General features: G+C 52.4%; 1 protein-coding gene across 1 annotated transcript in view; it reads left to right on the top strand.

Moving 5' to 3' along the window:
* Positions 1-13,358: 13,358 nt before the first annotated feature.
* FGF18 (fibroblast growth factor 18) overlaps positions 13,359-24,122 on the top strand; it is a 74,959-nt gene continuing 64,195 nt past the window's right edge. Inside the window, exons 1-2 of the mRNA XM_076349859.1 lie at positions 13,359-13,420; positions 13,698-13,734. Of these exons, the coding sequence (XP_076205974.1) occupies positions 13,389-13,420; positions 13,698-13,734 (69 nt within the window). The 5' untranslated portion in view covers positions 13,359-13,388. The remainder of the gene's footprint in view (positions 13,421-13,697; positions 13,735-24,122) is intronic.

A 24,122-nucleotide genomic window follows, 5' to 3' on the forward strand; every position in this document is an offset into this window, starting at 1 on the left:
TACTGAACCGAGAACATAACAGGGCTTTAAAGTTCTCATAGGAACTACTGCTAAGTATTTCAGCTACTTCTCTTTACCAAGTACACATCAGATAGCCTCATTTATGTTGTCAACTTTAAAAACAACTTGACTCCAATTCCATGAGCTTTACAGCTACTGAGCAGATGATTGGTGAGAAGACTTAAGTGGTAAGTGGGACTTTATTCTTGTCTAGAAGTGACCACTAATTATATAATTGCCTAAAACAGCCTTTCCTGCATCTCGATTTCTGACCAGCTTCATTTCTCTTTGGTTTATGGTTTCTCTCTAACAACTGAGTTGGTAGGGCTTGTGACTCCACTTGTAAAATGTAATACTTCTGATTTGGGAATTGCTGGCTGTGCTGTTAGACCTCTGAGGGGCTACAGTCTCTGAGGTTGTCTCACGTAATGACTCCTGTGAGGGTTTTGTGGAGAAGAGAATTAGCTTGAATGCTCTAGGGTGTGCCTAGAGAGCTCACTGAGGGAGATCAATGCCAGTGGATAAATTCCTGGGAATGATGAGCTGATCTCCAGCAAATCCCAGAAGCTCAGATGGGCAGGTAGTTCTATCACAGTTCCTTGGGTCTTTTCTGATTATTGCCTACCAATGATACTAAGAGGCTGAGTTAAAACAAATTTTTGGACCATTGGTTGTCATAAAGTAGAAATGCCAAGGAGTAAGGGCTCTTTCAGATGAAGGGGAGAAGGAAAACATGGATATCATACCTGGCACTGAACTCTTCCTCAAGGCTCTTGTCTAAATGCTGTATCGCTTCAAATGCTTGAATCCTGTATCTATGTGTAGTAACTGCAGTAATGGTATGAAGACAGAAAGAATATTTAAAACATTTAAGCAGTTGTATGGTAACTATTAAAAGGATTTAATCGTTGCTATGTGTGAGAGTTAATGCAACTGGCTTCTATTTTTCACAGCAGAAAAAAATCTTACTTGAGAACAGAAGGGCCTTAAAGCAGGCTTTAGCAGGTTGAGTTTCTTCCACTTGAAGGACTTGCACAGTTGGGGTCCTGCAGCGGTTACCTTCACAAGACATGGTAAAAACCTTTGTTGGGTTGTGCTAATTGGGCATGGGGTCTCCTTTTTTACTGGATGTTCTTTTTTCCAAGTTGTTCTAGAAGCAGAATGTATAATTTGGTTAGTAAAATTGTCACTGGAAATATTTTTAAGGTTTGCTATTATAAAAACCTTAGTTTCTATAGTTGAGATTCTGGGCATGATGGAAACCAATGCAAGTCTCCAGAAGCAAATTTCTTTTTGGAAAAACAAAGCCAGGGAAAGTGCATGGTAGAGAAGCGAAACACAGTGCAAGGCTAGTGTTGAAGATTCATTTAAACTTGAGTATAATTACAGTATGTGAAATGGCAGGGTATAAGGGTTTGAAATGCCTGTTTCGGTGGGGTTATGTCAATAGATGATGTCATATGCACAAGTGAGAGCAAATTTCCCTGGTGAAGTGGAGCTAATGGCACAGACAGGCTTATTTAAGCAAAATTGCCCTCAATTTTGGCTGAAACAAGTGAAAATTGTACAGTAATTTCAGTAAGAGGCTATCCAGCCAATAAAATATTCTGAGTATTAAACTTTTAAGACAGAAAAGCCCAGGGTGTTGTCTGTCTATAGGTCACTGACCAGGTCTGTGGGGCGCAGCCGCACTCGGCCCAAGGATTACAGGGGGGGAAGATGGAGCCCATATGGGCAGTTCTAAAGGAAAATGTATCCCTGTGCTGTAGCCAAGGTATAGTGTAAGTCAAATCTCTTGTCAGGCTGCCATTAAGCATCATGAGGCATCTTTTGAGGCATCTGCATCATGGCATAAAAATGGTAACTTCACTTGGCCCCAGTTAGCTTTGCTCACTGTTTTCTGCCAGTTTACGTTCTTACAGCTCTAGCTGTGAGATGTGGTCAGTGTGGCTGTCCTGCCCTGCTCCTGGCTGCGTGGCGTCTGCCCCAGACCTCGCCCGTTCAGCTGGTCATGGCTCCAAACACTTCGCTCCTGTTGGGACCGGCCATCCGATGACTCCTGTGGGGCTGTGCAGCCGTATCCTCTAGGACGCTCACAGGCAGCTGCCGGTTCTTCCACTTCTTTGACCAGAGCCTCAAAGGTTGAACTTAAAAACACTTAGTTTAAGCTCAGATGTGAAAATACCTGTTGAAGAGAAGATCCCAAATACCAGATGGAGGTTATTGAAGTACTGTTCTTGACTTTCTGCAGAGTTGAAACATGTTTTTACCATGGTAATAATGGCATGATTGCAACAAAGCTGTAATGTTTTGATAGCTATGTTGAGGGTTGTGTGATCCTGGTCCTTGAGGATGGCTTATTTGAGAGCATGGAGGTACATAGTCAAGTGCACTGATGCAAGTACAGGCTTTCTCACTCTACCATGGGAAAACTCGTCTTCCCTTTACAGGATGGTAAAATGCCTTTCCAGGTGGCTGTCCCTTGACCTCTCTCCATGAATTTCTCCCCCTGCTGCCTTTCCTGTTGCAGGACCCTTCTGTTCTTGCTTTTTCCATGCTTCGTTTCCTCCTGTGTTTCATTCCTTACAATGAACAGGTAGCTGGTGGTGTTCCCCTGCACAGGACAAGGGGAAGGCCACACAGCTGAGCGGGTGTGCGGGACCACACAGGGTGTGCAGCAGCACTGTCCTCTGCTGCACAGTGTGGGCTGCAGCTCCATATGGATCTATTTTGTCTCTAAGTCTCTGGTGTTTCTGGGCATCTGATTTCAGAGGAGGTGATAATAGAAGGGTACTGACCTCCATCTTCAGGAGGTCTTGGTCTGTGTCGTATTCCTTGGGGTGTTCAAGAAAAGTGCTTGTGGCCACCTTAGGTCTGTCTCGGGGTTCTGTTTGCTCCTGTGAATCAAACTATCTTGCCAAAATGGTGTCTCGGACCCCAAGCGCTACGATGAGTATGGGGCTCTGTTATTTTGCCTGTGCTCAGCTTGTTGCAGCCTTTGGAGAGGAACAGCTCTAGCATGGCTGGCAGGCGGGTGGAAAGGAGTGTGTGTGGGCTGAGGTAATGGAAAACAGGGCCAGGATGGGTGGTGGTTCTGGGCTTCTTGCCACCCAGACAGTCCCTCAGGGGCTAAGTTCATGCTGGAACATGCTCTCTGTCCTCTCCTTCTCTAGAAATCTTACCCAGATACCCCAAGCTATGTCCTGTCTCCTTCCAGTGTGCCATTATTGACTAGCAGCCAAACTATCCCAACTTTTCCTTCCCTCTTTTCCTGTGGAACAAGCATGTAGATCCTTATTCCTCTTGCCGTTTCCCCAAAGGCGAATTAAAGACTGGATCCTACTTACAAAATGTCATTGAAAAAGCTGCAAATGAATTGGGTGGTTTGGAGCGTTAGATGGAGCGCCTTTATTCCCTGGCCTTGTCTAATGGGCAGTAGGTCCTGGCAAGCAGCAGCAAGAGCAATTGGTTGTGTTGAGTGAGGTTTGGAGGTTTTGTGATCTGGTATTTATTAAGGGTTGCTTTGTCTTGAGTCCTGGCTCTCGTAATCTGAATGAGGAGAGCTGAGCTTGCATGATTGGGCGCAGGAGAACCGCTACAGGACTTCGAGGTGTGCCTGAAAGGGCCTGACTTGTTCTTCCTTTTGCAGACAGCAGAGGGAATCCCCTGCTCTCTACTCGCTGGTTGTTTTTTATCTACATTTACACTTTTGGGAGCAATTCTGTGTTGTGTTGGATCAGCTCTTCAGTGGCTGTCTGTTGGGTTGTCTGTTATGCAAGTGGATTTTAAGCCATGCCTAATTTGGACCAAATCAATCAAATATATTAAATGTTAATTAAGATGCTACATCTCCAGTGCCATGGAGACCACTGGACTCTTCTAATTGTATGCATGCATGGCCTGTGGTCAGTTGTATGGGGATGACTTTTGCTCTGCTCCTTACTTCTTCAGAAACTTTCTTTTCCCCTTCCACCACTTCCATTGGTTCTCCCTAACCAAGCCAGAAGAGCCTTTATAGGAAAAGGATCCTGGGAGGAAGCAAAGAACAAGAAAGGGCAATGAATCAAAAAGAAGAGAAAAAGGTGGTTGAGGCTCAAAAGCGAGAATGGGAAAAATGGAGACCCTCAGTGGGATGCTCAGCGGGGGAGCTCTAACAGTGCCTGCCACTTCCAGAGGTGGCCGTGCAGGCAGTGATGTGCTGCTGCCCAGGGACTTGTCCAGCCAAGGGAATGGAAATCGGTGTACTCGAACAGCAAGTGGCAAAAGGAGGGAACATAATTAGGCCACTCAAAACAGAATTGATGCACCTCGTTCATCTTAGACTTAGTGTTTGGTTTATCCTGGTACTAGAAACAGTCTTTTTTTAAACTGAAGGCGATTTTATTAGAAAGGTCCTGCAGTCTTACTCAAGATCCCTTCAACTAATTGCTGGGGCCCTAAGTCTGCCGAGCCCCATCCAATTCTGTTGACTTCTCTGGTATTTAAGAGAAAATAAGTTCCTCTTGAATGAGGATATACATTTTCAAAGCTATTTTCAAATTAAGCCTGAGGTTTTTCTAATTGATTTTTTTTTAATGAGAAATAACTGCAGGGAGAGTTGAAGGCATATTGTAGCTTGTCGAGATACTTGGTATTTCACTGCTGTAACCCCCTTTATCTGTGCCTGGCTTGTGTAACTTTTCCCATTACTCCTTACATTTGTCCCAAAGCGTATAATTGTGATATTTTCTCAAGAACGTCCTTGATGAGAGGCTTCTAGTGACACAGATCATGCTATATTGAAGCAGTATATATTATCCCAGTATTGCTTTGAGTGTTGCTTCCCAAAGTACCTGCTGCTTTAGCTGTTCCCTGTACGTAAATGTGCATGTGTGGACACTGAGAACAATGGACAACTACAGCTAATAGGTAAAGCTTTCAGTTTAGTAATAAGGCCACCTCTGACCTTTAGGACATTCTTCCCTGCTCCTTAACTCTTTTTCCCATACTTCTAAGCATTTCCTTCAAATTTTCCACATGGAAATAGGTTTTAACTAAATGACACCCCCCCTCCCCAGCTAAGGGCAATGAAATGTCATGGGATCACCATAATGAAGGGGACCCAACCCTTGTGATGTCCAGAGACCACAGAAGGACAGGGAGACTGGAGGATCTTGGCTTCTTTTTTAGGGTCTCAAACTAGGACAGATGCTTCTGCTTGTTCCCTCTAGCTTTATGGTTCTGGATAGTCCCTTCCAACTCATTCCCAGTTCTACATCTTGCCACAGCCTTCTCCTTGCTAACTTGGTCCATCACTGCTCAGGCTTCTCCTGTCTGTCTGCTGATCTTATCAGTTCCTCCTCCAGTCTTTTCTAGCCATTGCTGTTGTGAGCAGCGCTCTCTTTCCCTAGTCAGTCTTGCTCTCTGTGTCTCTGGAAAAAGCTTGGAACACCAATTGCAAACGTGGTGCTCCTGCATGAATCCATTCCCGCCTTCTGTGCTGCTTGGCAAAGTGCCCCTGAGAGCACATCAGAGGCTGGTCTCCTCACTTCAGTCACGGTGAAGAACGCTGATGATAAAAGCCCGGCCCTGCTGCTGTACCTCCAAGTGGATGGAGCATTCAGCCTTACCTGCTTGTAGGGCTACGAGATGCTTGTGCATGCCCCAGGAGAATGGGACTTCCAAAGATGTCTCTTTGCTGACCTGTGACATTGATTCTTCCAGAAAAAGGCCATGTTTGGGTCTATTTTTGTGTAAACAGCAAAGAAGATGACCCACCCATCTGTTAAATTTTTTGAGTTCTTGCTCTGAAGCGAGGTGTGGCCTACAGCTCCTCTTCAGAAGTGTTAGTAAAACATACTTTTTTCACATTGTTTTCAGAAAGAGCTGTCCTCTGTCTGTCTCAAGGTCCACCTTGAGTTGCTCCAAGTTGCTGATTCAGTTGTGCCATCGCTGAGGACGGTGACATGGGGCATTGAGAGGTCCAGGATGTCACCAGTTGTTCAGCGCCTGCAGCTGTGTGTGCATCAACCCTGAACTGCCCCAGGGGTGGCCCATGCCAGCTGTGGGGACACGTGTGGTCATGCAGCCTCCGTGTGAGGTCCTGCCTGTCAGATAGCACCCGGAGCAGTGCAGGGGCAGTGGGCAGGAGCCCACAATGGTGGCGTGGGAAGGGATCAGTCATCCCAGAGAGAAGGAGGCTCTGCAGACAGGGGTTGGGATGGTGGCTTGCTGGAGACAGCTTAATTCAGGAGACTTCAGTCAAAGAGGTTTATGTTTAAGAGCTGTTGAGCTGAAAAGCTCCAAGTTAAGGAAATATTAAGTTTTGAAGCTTAACAGCTTGTGATTTTTTTTTTTTTTTAGGGAAAAATGAAACCATGGAGGAATATAAATCCAAGAAGCCAAGCCCTAGGATTTAATGCAGTGCAAAGGCTGGAAAGTGGAATTTCCCACTGGTTTGTGTAGGGTTGTCTGCAGAGGTTTGCCTGTTCTTGTGTCCCTTCAGAAGCATTCAAGCAGCTGCCACATGCTTTCAGAGGGCAGCTGCAACGCTCCTGGGTGGTGGGACCAAGGAAAGCCTGTGGGCATCCTCCCTGTGCAGGACAGGGAGGGCACCAGAGCAAGGGTGGCCAGGCTGGGGGACATGGGGTGGGGGCATGCACTGGCTGAGGGGCCCTGGGCGCCGGAGGTGGGCTGCCCAGGAGAACAGCGTATTGAACTAGTCCACTGGTCTCCTTTAGCCTGAGATGTCCGTCATTTTCAGTGATTTTGTTTTCTTCATTCCTCTGCTGATAAAGCACTGAGACTTGTTTAGTGAACGTGCTGGAGCTTTCAGAGGAATCTGAGGTTTCAGTTCCCAAATCCCATTGAAATTCAGGAGGCATTTCAGTGGAGAAAAACCTTTGCAAACCCTGAAACTCTGGCTGCTGAATAAGAGGCTTTGTTAGTTTGGGTTTTTTTGTTACGAAGTAACGATACACATCAGAGTAAGGGTTGTAGCATGCTGGGTTCTCCCTTTGCGTGGGGTCATGAGACATGCCTATGGTCTGGAGCTGGAAGAGACGCTGTTCTTGCCTCCATTCCCAAGAAGTCCAGGAAGGGCCCTTGGCTGCAGAAGCTCTTGGGAGCATCCCTGCTCTCTCTGGAGCTGGGATGGCCTTTCTGCAGCACTGGGCTGGCTGGTGGCAGCTTTTGGGATTTCCTGGCCACCTCTGTCTTCCCGGGACTCGGTGCTCTGCCCTGCCCCAGCTCCCTCCCCTTCCAGTTCATAGAAGGCTGTCCCAGTTTTAATGCTACAGAATGAAAGCTGCTGTGCTTGATAGCCTATATTTGTATTTCTTATTTATTTTATATTATTCCATTATTCTGTTACTTTGTGTGTGTTTATATTTGGCATGCATGATGGGCTTTTTCAGTCTTCATTCTCCAAGGCAGGAGTTCCTGGTGGCCAAAAGAGGCCTTCCCTGGTCATGGCAGGGAAAACTCCAGAGGAGCTGTGCCGATAAATCTGTGTGAGCTCTTGCTCACCGTTAAGGGACTTCAGATCATTCCTCACAACAGCTCCTTAATGCTGAACGATGGATGTGTTGTCTTTATCCAGGCTCCAGATAGAGACCTTCACCTCTTTTCAGCTCTGCTTCCCAGCAGCTATTAAATAGCAAATACTTCCTGCTAAAAAGATGGGGTCATGCCACACCTGTGTCTCATAGTGCCAGTCTTCAGGTCTCTTGACTAAGAGCCTAACCCGCCCAGGTTCTGGGTCACTGCATGAGATTAATCCTGCGAATACAGAAGCATCAATGTCTCTAATTCCTGGTGCCATCCCCACTGGCTGGCATGGCGTGGTGCAGTTCACGTGTTCCAGGTTGGCATCTGATTTGTGGGGCTTACAAAGCACAGCTCAGTGGTCGCAAGCTAAAAATTTGGTGAGCATAAGGCACCCAGCAGCAAAAACACTATTTTGGATTCCTTTTTAGTGTAGCGAAGGAAAGCTCTGTTACGCATGTTCTGATTTAGTGTTTCAAATGCTTGGTGTGGGAATTCAGCGTTTCTGCTTTCACTGTATCTATGCCTTTGGTGTTTCAGTTCATTTCCTATGCCTCCATGTGTTTTCAAAGTCCGGGCAACCAGCAGAGCAATTGCAGACACGCATTGGGTCTGTGCTGATCTCCCTGGCTCTTCATCTGTCCCGGGGCTTGGTGAAATCCCAGTGTAAAAGCTGACGACGTATGGTTTGAGTTGCTTTTGTTCCTCCACACATGGTTTGTTTATGTCCAGGGAGAAACTTCAGCGTGCTAAAACCTAAATTCCATCTGGAGTTAACCGATAAGTGAGCCTTCCCTATGCCTTCTGGTATGCAGTGAAATCTGGGAGCTTCAGGGGCTGAGCACCAGCACCCAGCAGCTTTCTAGCCTCGCAGCTGCTGTTTGATGGCCCGTGGTGAAGCAAGGTGTGCTGGGGACCAACCGTGGGTGCAAAGCACCAAAATTGCTAAACACCAAATCATCACATGCTCTTCTTGTGTTCAAACCATGCTGACGCAGGAGTACGGAGCTGCTGCTTTCTGCTGCTACCTGTACAACACGGGGGAAGCATTGCGGGGTGTGCTAGCAGTGTTAAGGGCTAAAGAGGGCTACAGAAAGCAAACAAAGCTGTGTGCCTCTGCTGCTCCCGGCTGCTCTGACCTGCCCCACTCTAAGCACCTTTCCTGTGCGGTTGCTTGCAGGGCTCTGTCTCAGGGGATGCATTTTCATTTAGAAATTGCAGCTTTGCTTGTTAACCTTTTGTATGGCCCTTCCCTCTCTTCTCTCATACATGAGTATCAGCAGTGCTGTTGGCTGTGCTGCCACCTACCACACTGATGACTTGAAATTGCTTGCAGAATTTTCATGCAAGTTACATATATGTTCATGGCTCTGTGCTTTATGCTTCCAATGCTTCAAATCGGGGCTTTAGCCTGGTGCTTTGTGGCTGGCTGCATCCAAGTCCTGACTGTTTGCTCTTCACTGGGTTCCTTCTGCAAGGTTGTGGCTGAATGTCATGGTGCTAAGGCTTAAGTCCTCTCCTCCTGGCTATCAGTTCAGGGTTGTTTTGAGGTGGCTCTTCTGTCAAATGGCAGCAACTGCAAAGCGTCCCCTCCCTCCCTGCCTGTCCAGGCTACGTGGCAGAAGCGTTTCTAAAATCCCTTCTTACCTTGGGATGAAGTTGCCTTTTTGTGTGTAAACTGGATAAAGACAGAATATGCACCACAGCCCTTCTGAAAGTTGTCTTTTCTTTTACTGAGGATTTGAAATGTAGAAATCCTCTTCAAGCTCTTTTTCAGTAAGAACTGCGTATTGAAACGACCCAAGGCTGGAGATGCAGAAGATGACAGGAGCAAACGGTGCACAGGTTTGCTTGCCAGCTATGTAGAGCTGAACTTGGTCTTTGTAAAATGTCAGCCCGGGTTTTTTCTTTTTCCTTTAAATCTCGCATCTAAAGGAGAAAGGGCCCTGGTGGCACAGCATGCCAGGTGCAGCGGGGCCGGATCCTGTGCTGGCCTTTGCTGCCGGCTTCTCATTCACATTCCAAAGGGGCGTCCAATGGGTGGGAAGGTTTCCCACTCAAGCATGCTGCGAAGTCCTTGGCCCCATTGAATGGGTTTCATGCTCTGTGAAATGTCTGCTTGTTGGGTGATATGGACCACTGGAGCAGGGCAAGGGAAACTCGTTTCATCGGGGCACCTTCACAGCCCTACAAGCGAAAGGTCATGCTGCTCAGACTTTGATTTGAGCTGCTGAAGAGCAGCCACTAATCCAATAAGCCACCGAGGCACTGTAGGACATAGTCTTAATTCAGGCGTTTCCATGGGTGAGTGAAAGGGAGTAACCCTGGGAGATCCCAGGGAGCACCCTGCAGTGCAGAGACCTTACCTGGCCTGCGTCTTGCTTAATAAAATATCGTGAACATCAAGCTGTCGGGAATGTCCTGCGCTGGCCTTCGCACCCTGAGTATGCCGTATGAAAAATAAACAGCTTAAAATAAAGGTGTTCATTTTCCAGTGGGCATTGGCTGTGCTGGCTGGGTTTGTGTTGGGAATCAGATCAAATAGCAGCCTTCAGCGGTGAAGATGCAAAGCCCTGAAGCGGTGGGACGGGTGCTCGTGAGCGCTGTAGGGACTTCCATCCCTTCCCCAGTGCATCACCAATGGCATTTCCACATCAGACTGGTCTTATGAAGGCACACAGTAGGAAAGCATGAACTTCCCTTTAGATACCATTTGCAGCACTGGGGTGTACGGGTGTAAAACATTGTCCTACTTAAAGACCCTGAGGTCCTTGAGCCTGGCCCACATGTTTGTAATGTAAAGCAGCTGATGTGCTCAGCGTGTTGAAGGCTCTGCTCGTGTGGGAGAGGGGGGCAGGTCGTGTGTGGGATGCTTTGGTTTTGAAAACCTCACCAAGAAATCCTGACTTCCATATTACGGTTGCAGAGTGTTTTCTGCTCTCGTGGAAGGAGGAAAATGCGATGCTTTCAACTGGCACAAAATGTCACCTGTATGAAAGGCTGAGCTCTGAGGCTTGGCAGCCTAGTGGGAACAATACAGCAGCTTGGCACTGTCACAGCAAGGACGGGGACCAAGTTTCAGTTTCCTATTTTCTGCATGGATCCTGCTTCCTCAAGGATAACTCTGGGGCTGGGAAGAGAGAAAGGTGGCATGGGCTGTTGGTGGAGCAGGAGAAATCTGGTTTCAGCTGAGGATGACGTCCTCGGTCTGGCGCGCTGGCCATCTGTGGGAGACTTGGCGGCCTTTTCAGGAGCTCTGCTGGGCAGAGAGGCCGTGCAGGCTTCCCACAGCCAACCTCTACCATCTTCCCCCTTGGCATGCGATTTACAGCAGATTGATTTTACAGCCTTGCATTTGTGCCTAAAGAAGAGTTGAAGGAAAAAAAATTACCTAAGGAAGGCCAAAGAAACCCATCGGGGCCTGACTCCCGCCCTGGGGCTGTTTCTGAGACAGTTCAGATTAATTTTCTGATTGCTCTGAGTTTCGGTGGTCAGGAAAGCCGAGAAGGAGCAGTCAAAGCTCGCGCTCGCAGATGACTACGAGCGGCTGCGAGTGTTAGGGAGGAATTATTGCCTTCTGGCTTTGCAGAACTGCCGTGTGCGTTGTGCAGGGTCTCCTTGGGCGGCAGATACTGGACTTGGCGGGGTGATGGGCTGATGCACATGGGGTGGCCCCACACTGTGGGGTGCCTTTCCCGTGGGTGGCTGAGCAGCGCCCAACGGCACAAGGTGCCATAGGCTGGGTTCCTCCCCACCCAAACCACTTCGAGGAAAAGAGACATTGGTGATGATTAGGAATATATTGAATATTTTCACATCTAAGCTAAATGCTCTCATCCTGCGAGCCCCCAAATTCTGTTTGTACCGTTTCTGCACAGGCATCTCGGTGAGCTCAACTTGCAGGGCTCGGGAAAGTGACTCTGATGGTCTTGGCCATCCTTGGAAACAGCCTTCAGCTGTGGCAAGGTGCCGTGGGACCGCTGTGACGGGGATGAGTGGTGCCACTGATGTCGGTGGAATCAGTAATTGTCAGCGGTTTGGATTTTTTTTTTTTTTCCACTTGTGGATCCGTAAGACCAGCAGTGTGAAGTCCATTAGATATATCACAGGTGTATTACTGCTGGAGCTTTTATAAGAACTTGCTTTGGTCACTGTTTTCAAACTCTTAACGTTTTCTGTGCCTCTTGGGCCTGAAACTGTGGGCTGAAAAACACTGGGATTTGGTGTCTGAAGGGCACCCAGTGATGAACTCCAGGGATTAAAGATGCTGCTTGATCTGTGGCTGAGAACGGGGTGGGGAACGAGCGCTTCGGTCCCCACAGATGCGGGAGCAGCAGGACCAAACGCTCTGCGCCGATGTGCGCTGTTATTCGAGTGGAGAATTTGGAAAGCTCAGAGTTATGAGCGATGGTTATGTTCTCACTTAATAAGGTGTTAACTGACGTTAGGCTCTCTTCGGAGAGTTAGACTATGCGTGGAGGTTAACAGTTCCTGGCATTTTGTCTGCTATAAACGAGCTTTCAGAGCCGGGGAAAGAGTTACCGCAGGCTCTCGGCGTGTGAATTTTTTTCTTTACCCGAAAAAAAAAAAATAAGGAGGGGGAAGCCCGTTCGGTTTTACCCCGGGCCGCAGGAGCGTTTCAGCGGGGCCGAGCCGTGCCGGGCCGGGCGGCGGGTGCGGAGCGGCGGAGCGGCCGCTGGAGGGCAGGCGAAGCGTGCCGAAGCGGGCGGGCAGCGGCGGCCGCCGGCCGGGGAAGTGCCGGGCAAACCCCGACAACCTGACCCCGGTGTAAATATCCCGCCGTGGGAGCGGTGCCGGGCTAATGGACCCGGGCGGGCGCGGCGCTGCCCTGCCCTGCCCTGCCCGAGCGGCGGCGGGGCCGGGGGCCGGCGGGGGCGGGTGCCCCGGCCCGCGGGGGGCCGCGCCGGGGCTGGCGGGGGCCCCGCTGCCGCCCGCCCGGGGCTCGCCGGGGACGGGACGCGCTCCTGCCCGCTCGGAGGTAAGAGCGCGCCGGGCCGGGCCGGGCCGGGCCGGGCCGGGCCCCCGCCGCCCCCCGCCTGGGCCAAGCGCGGTGTGGGAGCGGCCGCGGCTGACGCGTGTCGGCGGCGCGGAGCGGGGCGCGGGGCGCGGAGCGGCAGCCCGGCCGTGGGGCAGCGGCAGCGGCGGGTCTGTTGCGGGGGGGGGGGGGCGGGTTTTCCCCTCGCGTTTACGGACGAGCAGCGGCACTGCCCGCTCCGTCGGGCCGGGGAGGGGGCCGGAGCGGCGCGGCCCCGCTCGCTTCCCCCCCCCCCCCCCCCGCCCCGCTTTTTTTTTTTTCCCTCGTTTTTTTAAAAAAATACTTTCCTCGCCGCCCCTGCCCTCCCGGCCGGGCCGCGCAGGCGGTGCCAGCCCCGCGGGGGCTGCCCGGGCGGGTCCCGCCTCCCGCTCCGCGCCCCGCGCATCGCCATGCCGCCCGCGCGGAGCGGCGGGGCGCGGAGCGGGGCGCGGCGGCGGCGCTGTGCGGGCGCGGGGCCGCGGAGAGGCTTTATCCGCCTCGCGGGGCTGGCCCGGGGGGGCGGCGGGGGGGCACTTGCTGATGATCGGAAGTTACTGACAATAAGCACCTTCATCCCCCCCAAAGGCGGAGAGAGAGAGAGGGAGAGGAGGAGGAGGAGGAGAGACAGGGGGAGAGGAGAGCTGATGCCTAAGCGAGTCACTCGGAGGAGGCAAAGCGGGCGGTACCACAACTTCTCGGCGGCGCGGAGCGGCGCGGAGCGGCGCGGAGCGGAGCTCGCCGGCCGGATCGCTCCCATGTCAGGGCGGCGGTGGGGGACTGCACTCCGCTAGCGTGAAGCCACTGACCTCCCCCCTCTCCTCGCCCAGCGATGTATTCACTGCTCTCAGCCTGCACTTGCCTGTAAGGATTATGGCATATTTTTAAATATTTTTTTATTATTTTTAAATTTTTTTTGTTGTTTTTATTTTTTTTTAAACTTTCCTTTTGGAGGCTCCGGTTGCGTTTTCCTTGCAATCAGGTGGTAATCGGGACCCGAGCCTTTTTATAAGCAGAGCATCGCTCTGCGCCCTTTAAAAAATCGCAAACAAAAACAAAGCAAAAAAAAAAAAAAAAATCAACTTTAACCATTTTACCGCATCATTTGATCTTTTGTTGCTTTTTTTTTTCTCCTCTCCAGATGTTTACATTTCCTGCTGCTGTGCTTTCAGGTACAGGTACGTGTCCTTTCTGTCCTCTTTCGCTTTTGGTTGTAAAATAGAAACAAAGGCGGCGTGCTGACCTCGGAGTGCCAGGCAGTTTTGGCTAGGGCTTTCACTTTTTTCCCCTCTAGTTTTTACAGCCGTATTAAACTGATCCGCGCGCCAGATGCTGGAGTGTCACCGGCCCTGGAAAGGGGCTGCCCCTCTCGCTAAGCTCCTTTTCGGTGACCGCTTGTGCCGCGGCACCGCCGGCGCGGCCGCTGCGGGCGCTCGGCCGCCCGGTGCGGGCTGGGGCGCAGCCGGGTGCGCCGGTAGCCTGCCGTAGCGGGATCCTCTGGAGTGCATTAGCCTGGCTAATGATGTGAGAGGGAGTGCTGGACTCTCCTCCTTGCACAATGTTGATTGATGCACTTGCCTTGGAAGAGCAGACGTTCTCCTGCTCGCCCTCCCTTCTTTGCTTTTTTTTTTTCCCTCCCCCCCCATCCTCCCCCCCCCCCCCGCCTCCTAGGGAACTTACTCCCAAAAACTGATACTTTGAAAAACACGAGTTTCCCTAGCCAGAAGAAGGAGGCTGTGTGCTCCCTCCCCATTATTCAGTAGAAAGCCGTCCAAGTCAGATCCTGCCTTTGATCCTGCCTCGGCAGGAATGAAGCCGTTGGAGGAACACCCTGAGCGGCGAGGCTCTGCAGCCCAGGCGCCCACGGGACGGGGACGGCGGCTGGGGGTGCCGGGGCGGCCGCTGTCCCCCAACAGCCCCGGGGCCACGCAGCTCCCTGGGATGGGGATTTTAGCTGGGCATCCCGGAGCAGACCCACCTGCATGGCCGGGCAGAGCAGGTGCCGCTGCCCCGGTGGCTCCAGCCCACCGTCCCGCTGGAGCTGGGGGCCGCTCGTGCCACCCCCTCGGCCCCGCGCCGTGCTTTGGCCGGGATTGCACCTGCTCACCCTCTCGCAGATACCCGACGGCAGCGAGGGATGGTCCTGGATGAGCACAGCCGCAGCCTTGGAGGGGTCTCCATCCCTCCGGCCAAGCTAAAACCCAAACCGGCCCCATCCCCTGCTCCCCCACCCCTCAGAAAAATCCCCGGTCACGTTTTTTTTCTCATCCCCTCTGAAAACTGCAGCTCGAACCTAACACCAGCAGAGCCTCCCCTCGGTGGAGCAGCCTCCTCGTCAGGAGAGGATCCACAGCTGTAAATTACCCTGCGGTTGGAAGGCGTTTGCTGTATTTCTCCGGTGTGTTTTTTTTTTCAAGCCCGAGGAATAACAGGCTGCGCAGGGCTCGCAGCGACGGCACCCTTTGCAGCGGGGAGACATTTTTTTGCGCTTGTGCGGTAACTGAAGTTAATCAGCCCTCCAGCCCCCTCCCTTTCCCCCTCCCTTTGGTGCTTTTAGTGAATCAGAAAAAGTTTGGCTGCCTGCCTGGAAAGCACTTGCTAAAATCTGATCTCTTATTTCAGCAGCCTTAAAACTTGGGAAGTTATTGGCATTTATACAGTTGGAGCTTGCAGGCTTCCAAAGCAATAAAATAATAAAAAAAAAGCTCTGCGCTCTGGTGCTATTAGAACCATACTTGCTCCATTTCGTGCTGATTTTGCAGCATTTTGCGGGATTTGAGGCCAGGATTCGCTGCGGATGGGCGCTGTGGAGGTGTCCTGGGCCGCGGCTGGAGGGGCGGCGGATCTCGCTGGGTGTTACACCGAGAGGCGAGCTCTTTCGCCGATTAGCGTTGGGAGCCAAAACATTAGATTAGTCATACTCAAGGGCCTTCGAGTGAGTGTTTACAGTATTAATGGTAGATGAAAAGATGTGAATGCTGTAAGTTTTTATTGCCCATTTTGTTACACTTTCTTTCTGGATTTATTCACAGGATTACATGTTTTGAGCCTGAATGGGAGCGAGGGATTATAGGATTTCTTTTATAATGATCAGTTTGGGTAGGAGTTAGCCTTTGGTGAACTGGAGTAAATTAATGCATCACTTAGGTTTAATATTTATTTAGGCTAAAGGAAGTTGTTTAGTTTTGCTTAAAGGGCTCTGTGTTGTATTGGGGAGATTTAAGAGCGCCTGAAATGGATTATATTCTAAGGCCGCCTTTCGCCCTCCCGTGCAAGCCATGATCAGCGGGTCGTCCCATGTGTTAGTCTTAGAATTACGCTCCTCTGCTGCTGACTGTTACCCTGTGGCTCTGCATGCAAAGCTAAAAATCCCTCCAGGATGCGTTGGGGCTGGAGGTATTCTGGGGCAAAATACCATGGCTCGGGTATTTTGTATCTTCTATTAGTTACTCGTGTACGAAGACTGCAGTGTGTTGACGTGCAAGCTGCCTGCAGTTAGGTGGTACGGTAGCTCAGCTGCTGGCTAAAAGCTTTCTCGTAGACCCCGAGCCTGCCTCCGCAGCCACCCGTAGGTGACCCGGTTGGGTGTAGCATCACCCGTGGGCGGGTTGTGGCAGCACCGGAGAGGCGTTCCCCAGCCCGGGCCCGTGGGGAGGTCGGAGGGACGGGAGTTTTCAGGAGCAGGATTTAGACTCCTGGACGATTCGGACTCCTCCGGGGCTTTGCCGTCGGGTGACATTTCCACCGAGGGACACCGGGGAATAGCGCGTGGCGGGTCAGAGGGGAGCGCTGCTGGAGCGCAGGCAATGGGCACTGGTGGCTGTGCGCTGGCACGGCCGTGAGAGCAGCCCTGTACCTTGCGGGGCTGCAAGGAGGACAGCTCGTTCTCCGGTCCCTTCCCCCGTGGCAGCAATGTCCCCGTCTTGTTTTCTTCTCTTGCATCTTGGGAAGTTCCTCTGCTGCTTGGGGTTGCTGCAGTCCTGAAGGCAGCAGGGACACTGGATATCCTTGGGGACACTGGAGAGATTAATTTATTTATGCAGGTTGTTCTTAGGGATGCGTTTTCACCACTGGTTACCAAGCTCTCCCTCGTATCGCTTATCTTTAGCATCCTTCAGTTTAATTCTCCCGCTGCCTTTTCACACTTCCAGGAGCAATTTGTCCTCCACGTGCTTTTTCCCTCTGTATGTCCCGGAGCGGTTTTGGGGTTTGGCTTTGGAGTCAGTCCCTGCTCTTCACGTGGGTGAGAAACCTCAGGAGCACCTTGCGTGGATGGAGGGGATCTCCCATGCTGTGCCAGCTCTGGCAGCCCCAGTGGCCCTTAGGACATCGGGGTCGGGGACGTGGGACCTCAGGAGCTCAGAGGTCCCCATTCGCTGGGGCAAGTGGAGGCTGGAGGCAGCTTCGGTGTAGGCTGAGTAGTAGGATGCGAGGTTTTGGGTGCTGCCCTGGTTTGCAAGAGCTTCCAGCTCTTCTGCCCCTGGGCTACCTCCAGCGCATCATCAGCCGGAGTATGGGGCGATGCCGGTGCGGGCTGCCCCGGCCATGCCGTAGAGCAGAGGCTGATGCTGCCCAGCCTCTTCCCTGCCCTGATGAAACTCGGCGTGTTCTTCTACATGAAGTGCATCTGTCTTAGATTACGAAGAGGTCCCTGATAGGGCCAAATCCTTTGCTTTTATGGCTCTTGTAGGTTAAGATCCAGCTTTGGATTCTGATCCAGAAGGAAACAGGAGGTCAGAGGAGCGCACAAGGCAGCATCGGGCTATTTTCACATCTGCTGGTGTTGTGTAAGAGGAAGGCTGCCGCGCGCCATGCCAATAGCAACTTATGTTTCTCCTAAGCTCCTGTGCAGCAACAGACAGTTATTGTTTGGGGCTTTGTAAAGTGAGACACAGAGAAGTGTTGCTTCCACACGTTCAGTGAGCCAGATCCTGCGGTCTGGCGAAGCTGCGTGCAGCACATGTCGGAGGCGTGAGCCTGCTGAGCAGCTCCCTCCCCTCTCCCTGTCTGCTCCTCTGCAGCCATCCTCCCCGGGGGTGGTCGGACGTGAGTGCCACCAAACGGCACCGGGGACACTGTTATGGACAAGCCAGAGCATGGTCCTTGTCACAGCCCGCCCGGCTTGCCTTGCCATGGGGCTCCTGGCCACCCTTTCTGTGGGCGTGAAACGGTGCTGGAACCAAGGGTCCCTGCTCGCCCTGCCTTTGCCCTCCTGGCAGCAGTGCTGGTGGCTGGCACCAAAGGCAGGGTGCTGGACCACGGGGCCCCAGCGGGGTTATTCTCATTCCTGCGGATGGGCACCCACCTGCGCTCGCCCTCTTTGGGTGGCACGAGCATCTGTCTTGAGATGGCGGCCAAGGCTGTGTGTGCTGCCAGGGACAGAGGCTCTGGGTCTTGGGCATCGCTGCATCGCTCTTGAAACCCATGCTGTGGGATAGGGCAGGTGCTACTTCGATACGGCGTACCGTTCCGCTCCTCGCAGCAAAGCCCCGTGTGCCGAGGCTCGGCGGGGGCCCGGCACCCTGCAGCGCCCAGGCTGTGAGATCCTGTTCTTGCCATCTCCGCTCAGACTGGACCAGGACCACCAAGTCCTCGGCACAGTGTCCCCGTGCCGGCACCTGCCTCCTGCTCCGCGAGGGTGTCTGAACCCCCTCAGATGAAGGTAGCGCTCCTCCATGAAAACATCTGAAGTGAGTTCCACTTTCCAGCCTTGTCTCGCTGTAGTTCCTGCCGCGCTGCAATACCCGCCTGAGCTGGCCCACCCTGCGTTCGTGCGGGGCTGCTAACACTCAGGTTGTAGAAGTGATGCTGTGAAGGACAAAATATGGCAAAGGTGGTCTGGGAAAGGCTGGGAAGTTTTCTGTTGATTTTTCTGATCACAGCCGACTCTTAATTATTAGGCAGTGAGAAGACAAGAGAAAGTGCATAAGCAAAGCCTGATTTAATTAGAGGAGGAGGAGCTCAGTGATGTTGATGAAGTGCATGACCCCATCACGGGCTGGAGTTGATGAGATGGTCCACAGCTTTGGGTCTGTGCTGCTGCTGCCGGACTCGCGGCGGTGGATGCAGTGCCTGCTTGTGTGGCTCCGCTAGTCTGCGACCCACAGAGGCAGGGTTTGGCTGCGTATTAAATCGTTTGTTCCTGTTTAAAACCCCCTTGCTCTCCAGGAAACGAGCATGCTGCTTGCCACGAGGGATTTTTATTCCCCCCTGCTGACTCATTGCACCGGTCTATGGGGTGTTGTGTCCTGAAGCTGCTCCTCGCTCCCTGCTTCTGCCTCCCGGTCTTTGGAGAGCTCAGGCTCGTGGAGGAAGAGGAGACATGTTGGAGCAGTTGCCTGGGCTGGAGCGGGGAAGCCCGGCCCCACTGAGCGGCAGCAGCCTGGCGCTTGTGCTGATGCAGGCTCTGGTTCTCCCGTGGGAGAAGCGAGACTGAGCTTAGCATGGGGTGAGTGCAGATGTGTGTCTTGTTCCTACGCAGGTGGGGGTACGCAGCCCGTGCCCCCCATAGCAGCTGTCGGCTGCCTGCCCTGGGCACATGCTGCCTTTGCTTTCCTCGGTCCCCAGCCCTTCAGTGTGCTGGGGCAGGTCCTCTGCCAGAAGACCCCTCAAACACATGTTTAGCAGGAAGATTTGCAAGGGCAAAGCTGGTTTCCAGATTCCCATCCCAGTGAGGCAGAAACAAACGTGAACTCCTTCAGCATTTGGGGGCTTGGCATTTTCTGGGTGCGTTGTGGCAATGGGCAGCAAAGCAGAGCTGCTGCTTGGAGGCTTCGATCCGCACACCTGCATGTACTGCAGTTTGCCTTTTCAAAGCTCTAGAGATGTGCAAGACGCTTCAGAGAAACAGAGGATGACTCGGGTGGCGTTGAGGAGAGCACGTAGAAGGGTATAGTAGGTGTGGGGTTCAGATTTCCCCTGTTCAAGATAGCTGGACGCATTGTGGTTGTTATATTTAATTTCTATTTCGCTTTCCTTATTGCTCCCGGCACGTCCAAGGCTGGACGGAGGCGAGCGATGCTGGGTTTGGAGCAGTGCTGGGTTTCGCAGGAGGGATGCCTGCTCAAACCCTGCTTGTTTTCTGCTTGTAGAGCAGCTTGGCCATAGCGTACCGAGGCAGGAAAGAAAAGAGCAGAACGGGCACAGGGTGATGCTTCCCAAGCCCTGTGGGTGCCTTTGGGATGTGGTGATGCAGCCGGTGGCGGGTCCTTTGGCGAGGGGGAGGCGGGGGTGACTGCCGAGGACTTCTGGGGGCTCAGGTAGGATGAACAGCATCGGGGAGACTCAGGTGGCCGCTCAGAATATTTGATTTTGCTGTAAGCTGATAGCGCCAAGCTGGTCAGCTGGGCGAGTGGATATCTCCCTCTGCTGCGGGAGTCTGAGCTCAAGAGAAAGACTCCCCTGGGGGTGAAAATAATTTTTTTGGATCTATAAAGCTACTTCTCGGATCATTGGGAGTATTTTTATGGGTCTCTTCCTTTCCTTAGGAGCTGGGAAAACCCCTGTTGTGCTTTCTCCTCTCCTCCCTTCACCCTTGCTGAGCAATAGGTGCTTTCGCTTTGATTTTCCCCAGATACAGACACTTTAGATATCAGTTGTGATAAGAGCTGGTAAAAAATGTGTTCAGGGAACAGTGTGATTTAAAAAGGAAAGAGAAAGGAGTGGCTGCTGTTGGTGCCTGGCAGGGATATGTGAGGATGGATACCTGCTGCCAGGGCCTTTGCCTGGGGTCTCTGCAAACTGCTCCGGTCCTGAGAAGGCTGGGGTAGGTCGCGCCACGCGTGCTGGGGGGGATGGAAGCCTTGGGCACGGGGAGGCACCTAAATACCCTCCTGCCTGCGAGCCCAGCACACAGCCCCGACCGGGCTGGCAGGCAGGAGCCCCCAAGATGCTTCGGAGAGAGATGCTCTGCTGCAAAGCGTGACCTTCCCATGCTCTGCTGCTGAGACCAGGGGGGCTTCCACGTGGGAATCTGCGGCCCCGACAGGTCCGAACCTTATTTTTTTTCTTTCCTTCCCTGGGTTTTTGTGTTTTGATCACCCACTGTGCCATAACAGCAGGTACAACCAGAAATGATGCAGAGCTGTGCATTACGCTGCCTACCTGGTATGTCGCTTCTGTGTCCTGGTACGTCTCCAGATGTCCATGGAGGATTAGGCATCCAGTGAAGCAGCTGGAGGGAAAGTAAGAAAAAAAAAAAAAACCAAAATAGAAAAGACTGTCTGGCTCTGCCAAAGTATTTTCCTATTGGCATTCAGCAGCCTCGCTATAGCATGAAGAGAAAGAAAGGGGAACAGAGAGAGGAAGGAGGAGGCTTAGCCTGTCATGGTCTGCATGTTTCCCTTTGTGCGAGCTCCTTGCCGCGTCGGGGGCTGTGGTGGGTGGGAGCCGACGTGCCAATCTTCCCCACTTGGCCAGGGGCAGGCTGCAGGGTTTGCGCCCCCGGTGCTGGGCTTGCCAGCTCGCTTCGATGCGGGGCTGGGCTCCCTGGGCAACGCTTCAACACCTCGCTGCCTGTTTTGCCCGCACAAACAGCTGGATTTCAGCTAAACCACAAGGCAGTGTTTTCCATGTAGCGACAGCGCATCCTTCCCCGGCACAGCACCCTGCCCTTTGCCAGACTCCACTTACACCCTGCTCGCTGCAGGCATTTGCTTTTTCATGAGGTTATCTGCTTTATTCTGCTGCAGCCAGCGGAAAAGAGGTCATGCTGCTGGAAAATCTGAAATGCCTTTAACATACTGACCTTATAGTGCAGTAACAGCGTCTAACAGCATCCTCCGGCTTATAGCTCCTGTCTCAGTGTGGTGCTGTTCCTGCTTCATGGCTGTAGCGGAGCGCGTGCCTGTCGAGCCCGCTGGCAATGCCGGCTGAGGTGAACTTTGCTTTGGAGGCAAGCTGGGAGGAAAGGGGGAAGATCTGAGGCCGCGGTGTTGGGTAATCACAGCCCCTGCCTCGGGGGGCAGTTGAAACGGGATAAAAAGGGGGCAGTGGGGAACAGTCCGGCAGGTCCTGCTCACCGCCATATGGCCGGCAATGACGGGAGATGAGGCAGAGCCCGGCCCTCGGGCTCGCCCCACGCTGAGATGGAAGGTGAGACAGTGCTTTTCTGGGTTCACTGGGGCAGACTCGGGGAGCCGGGGCTTGCCCCGGGCGGAGGCAGAGCCCCAGGCGGTGGCCAGGCTGAGGGGCCGGATCCTGCAAACAACGGGGGGATGGCACTGAGGGGAAGCGGAGTGGCAAGGGGCCGGGTGTGCTGTGTTTTATAATCCAAATCACGTTGAGATTGATGAATGCTAAACCTTGGTGAAGGTCCCAGGGAACTGCATATTGCATGGATATAAATACCAGAATGCAGCAATTAATTAATAACGGATTGCTCTTCCTACAAGGTATTTCCAGCACTCCTTATTCCTCCCAGTTCCTTCTTCTCCTGCTGCATATTTCAAATCCCTTTCTTTCCTGCTAAAATACTATCTTTGGCATAATTTTTAAGGACAGCTTGTTAAAAAGCTGTTGTATCTTTTGGAATACCCCGAGCTACTCTTCTGCAGAAATTCAGAATTAACAGAAAAACGCAGGGAGCAGTGGCGAGCCTGGTAAATAACTGGGCTTTCAGCATGCGTGCTGGGTGACCGTGGGCATGGCTGGCGGGATATGAAGCCCTGGGAATACAAATTAGGAAATGGGATGAAGGACAATATTGATAGAAGGGCATTTTGCTGCTTCTCTGTCGCTATTAATCCATTTGAAGAGAGGGACGGTCTGGAAAGCTGGCACTGCAGTGCTGCGATCGCACGGGTTCCCTCACCCGCAGGTGGGACTGGGGTCACCTCCTTCCCTGCAAACCCTGGGCAATCCGCTAACCGTGCTGCTCCTTGGGCTTCTCCTGTCGAATTGTCAGATACGAACCTGAACGGATACTAATATTTATTTTCCCAAGTTGGATTCAAACTGTAGGCAGAATTTGACTCAGTTATACGAATGTACAAACTAACAGCGAGTGGGGTGCGTACTCTACTTCCAGCCATGATTTCCAACTATAAAATGAAAGCTGATTTTGACCCCCTTAAGCTGCCAGGCCTTAAGGTTACAATCCTGTACGAGTAGCATCAGTCCCTCAATGTGGGGCTGTACTGTAAGATTGCATGGTGCAGTGCAGTATTGATTATCTGTAAAATAAATTATGATGTATGTAGTGCAGGTTTCTGACCCCGTGGTCGCGACCTTGCGGTGATTGGGGAGACTTCCGACCAGCTGAGATCAGAATAGCAAACAGCCCCCCAGCAATCAATAGAAAAACCAGCAGGTCTGATTGTCGGGGCCTTTTACAGGAATAATGTTTGATGCCGTGTACACATGGCATTTTTATCCCGGGGAACAGGCAGTTCTACAAACTTGACCTAAAATTAGATGTGAAACTCCGTGTTGGGTGTTCCGCTGTGTGACGAGGCAGCCTAACCATGGGGCAATCAGGGATGGAAAACTTTGCAATGCAAAAGGGAGCGTGCCTGTTTCTACATCGGGGTTTTCAATGATCAGCGAAGCTGGTACGTCTCGGGTTGGAAGGGAGGAGCGCGGGCAGCTCTGCCCAGCAGCGCTGGCCAGCCCCAGCCGTGGTCTGCGGGGCAGGCACGGAGGGTCTGCCCTGGTTATACTGTGTATTTATTTTGTGAGTTCGAAATAGCGTTATCTCAGCCCCTACGAGAGAACTCTTCTGACCTGCAAGCCAAACTGACCGATTTGTGGCAAAATTGATAGCTAGACTGCAGGGCTGAATTTTTACGAGATGTGCAGATGCCTGCAGATGTGGATGCGGTGAATGAGATGCCTGCTCCAGTGCTTTGCTGGGGTTGCCCCCCTAACCTGCGTAGGTGCAGCTGAGCCACCAAAGCACTGGCAAGGTAGGGGACGGGACTGGGCTGCCCCCGAGGCACCCCGAGAGCATCATCCTCACTCCTGACCCCGCTAGCATGAGCATCGCGGCGGTGCCTCCAGCCTCTGGGTTGGCCGGGCTGTGTTCGCTGATTTGGAGAGGGAGCAAATAAATGGGAGTAGTCTGCCAGAGAGGCAGAGGGCTTGCTTTTGTGCTGTTTACGTTGAAAGAGTAGGTAATATGAATTTAATCGCCATTTGAATTTAGCAAACAAGAAAATGGAATTTATTTGCGCAGTTTTCATTTCTTTCTGGGAGCCTGATTTCCCCAGCGTGCACCATCACCGTGCATGCCAAGAAGCTGAGCAACACCAGGTTAAGTCGTGGGGTTTCACTTCTAAAGAAAGTCTGTGCTAACTCTGACACAGGGCCAGCAAGGCTGAGCTCGCAAAGCTGCTCTGTTAGCCGGGTGGCGGGCCCGGGGAGGTGGGGAGCTATAGGCATTCCCAGACCAAACGGGGAACTGTCCGTAGTGTTTCGTTGGCACCGTTTGTGTGCCGGGCGCCGCGGGGCTCTGGCCCGTTCCTGCAGGTCCCCTTGCAGAAGGATGCTCGGCGAGCAGGGGGATGTCTGGACCGAGGCACGGTGCTTTACAGCATCCCAGTGCTGTAGGCACCAATGCCGGTGGTTC

The sequence above is a fragment of the Aptenodytes patagonicus genome, chromosome 12, assembly GCF_965638725.1.
Source record: "Aptenodytes patagonicus chromosome 12, bAptPat1.pri.cur, whole genome shotgun sequence".
NCBI lineage: Eukaryota > Metazoa > Chordata > Aves > Sphenisciformes > Spheniscidae > Aptenodytes > Aptenodytes patagonicus.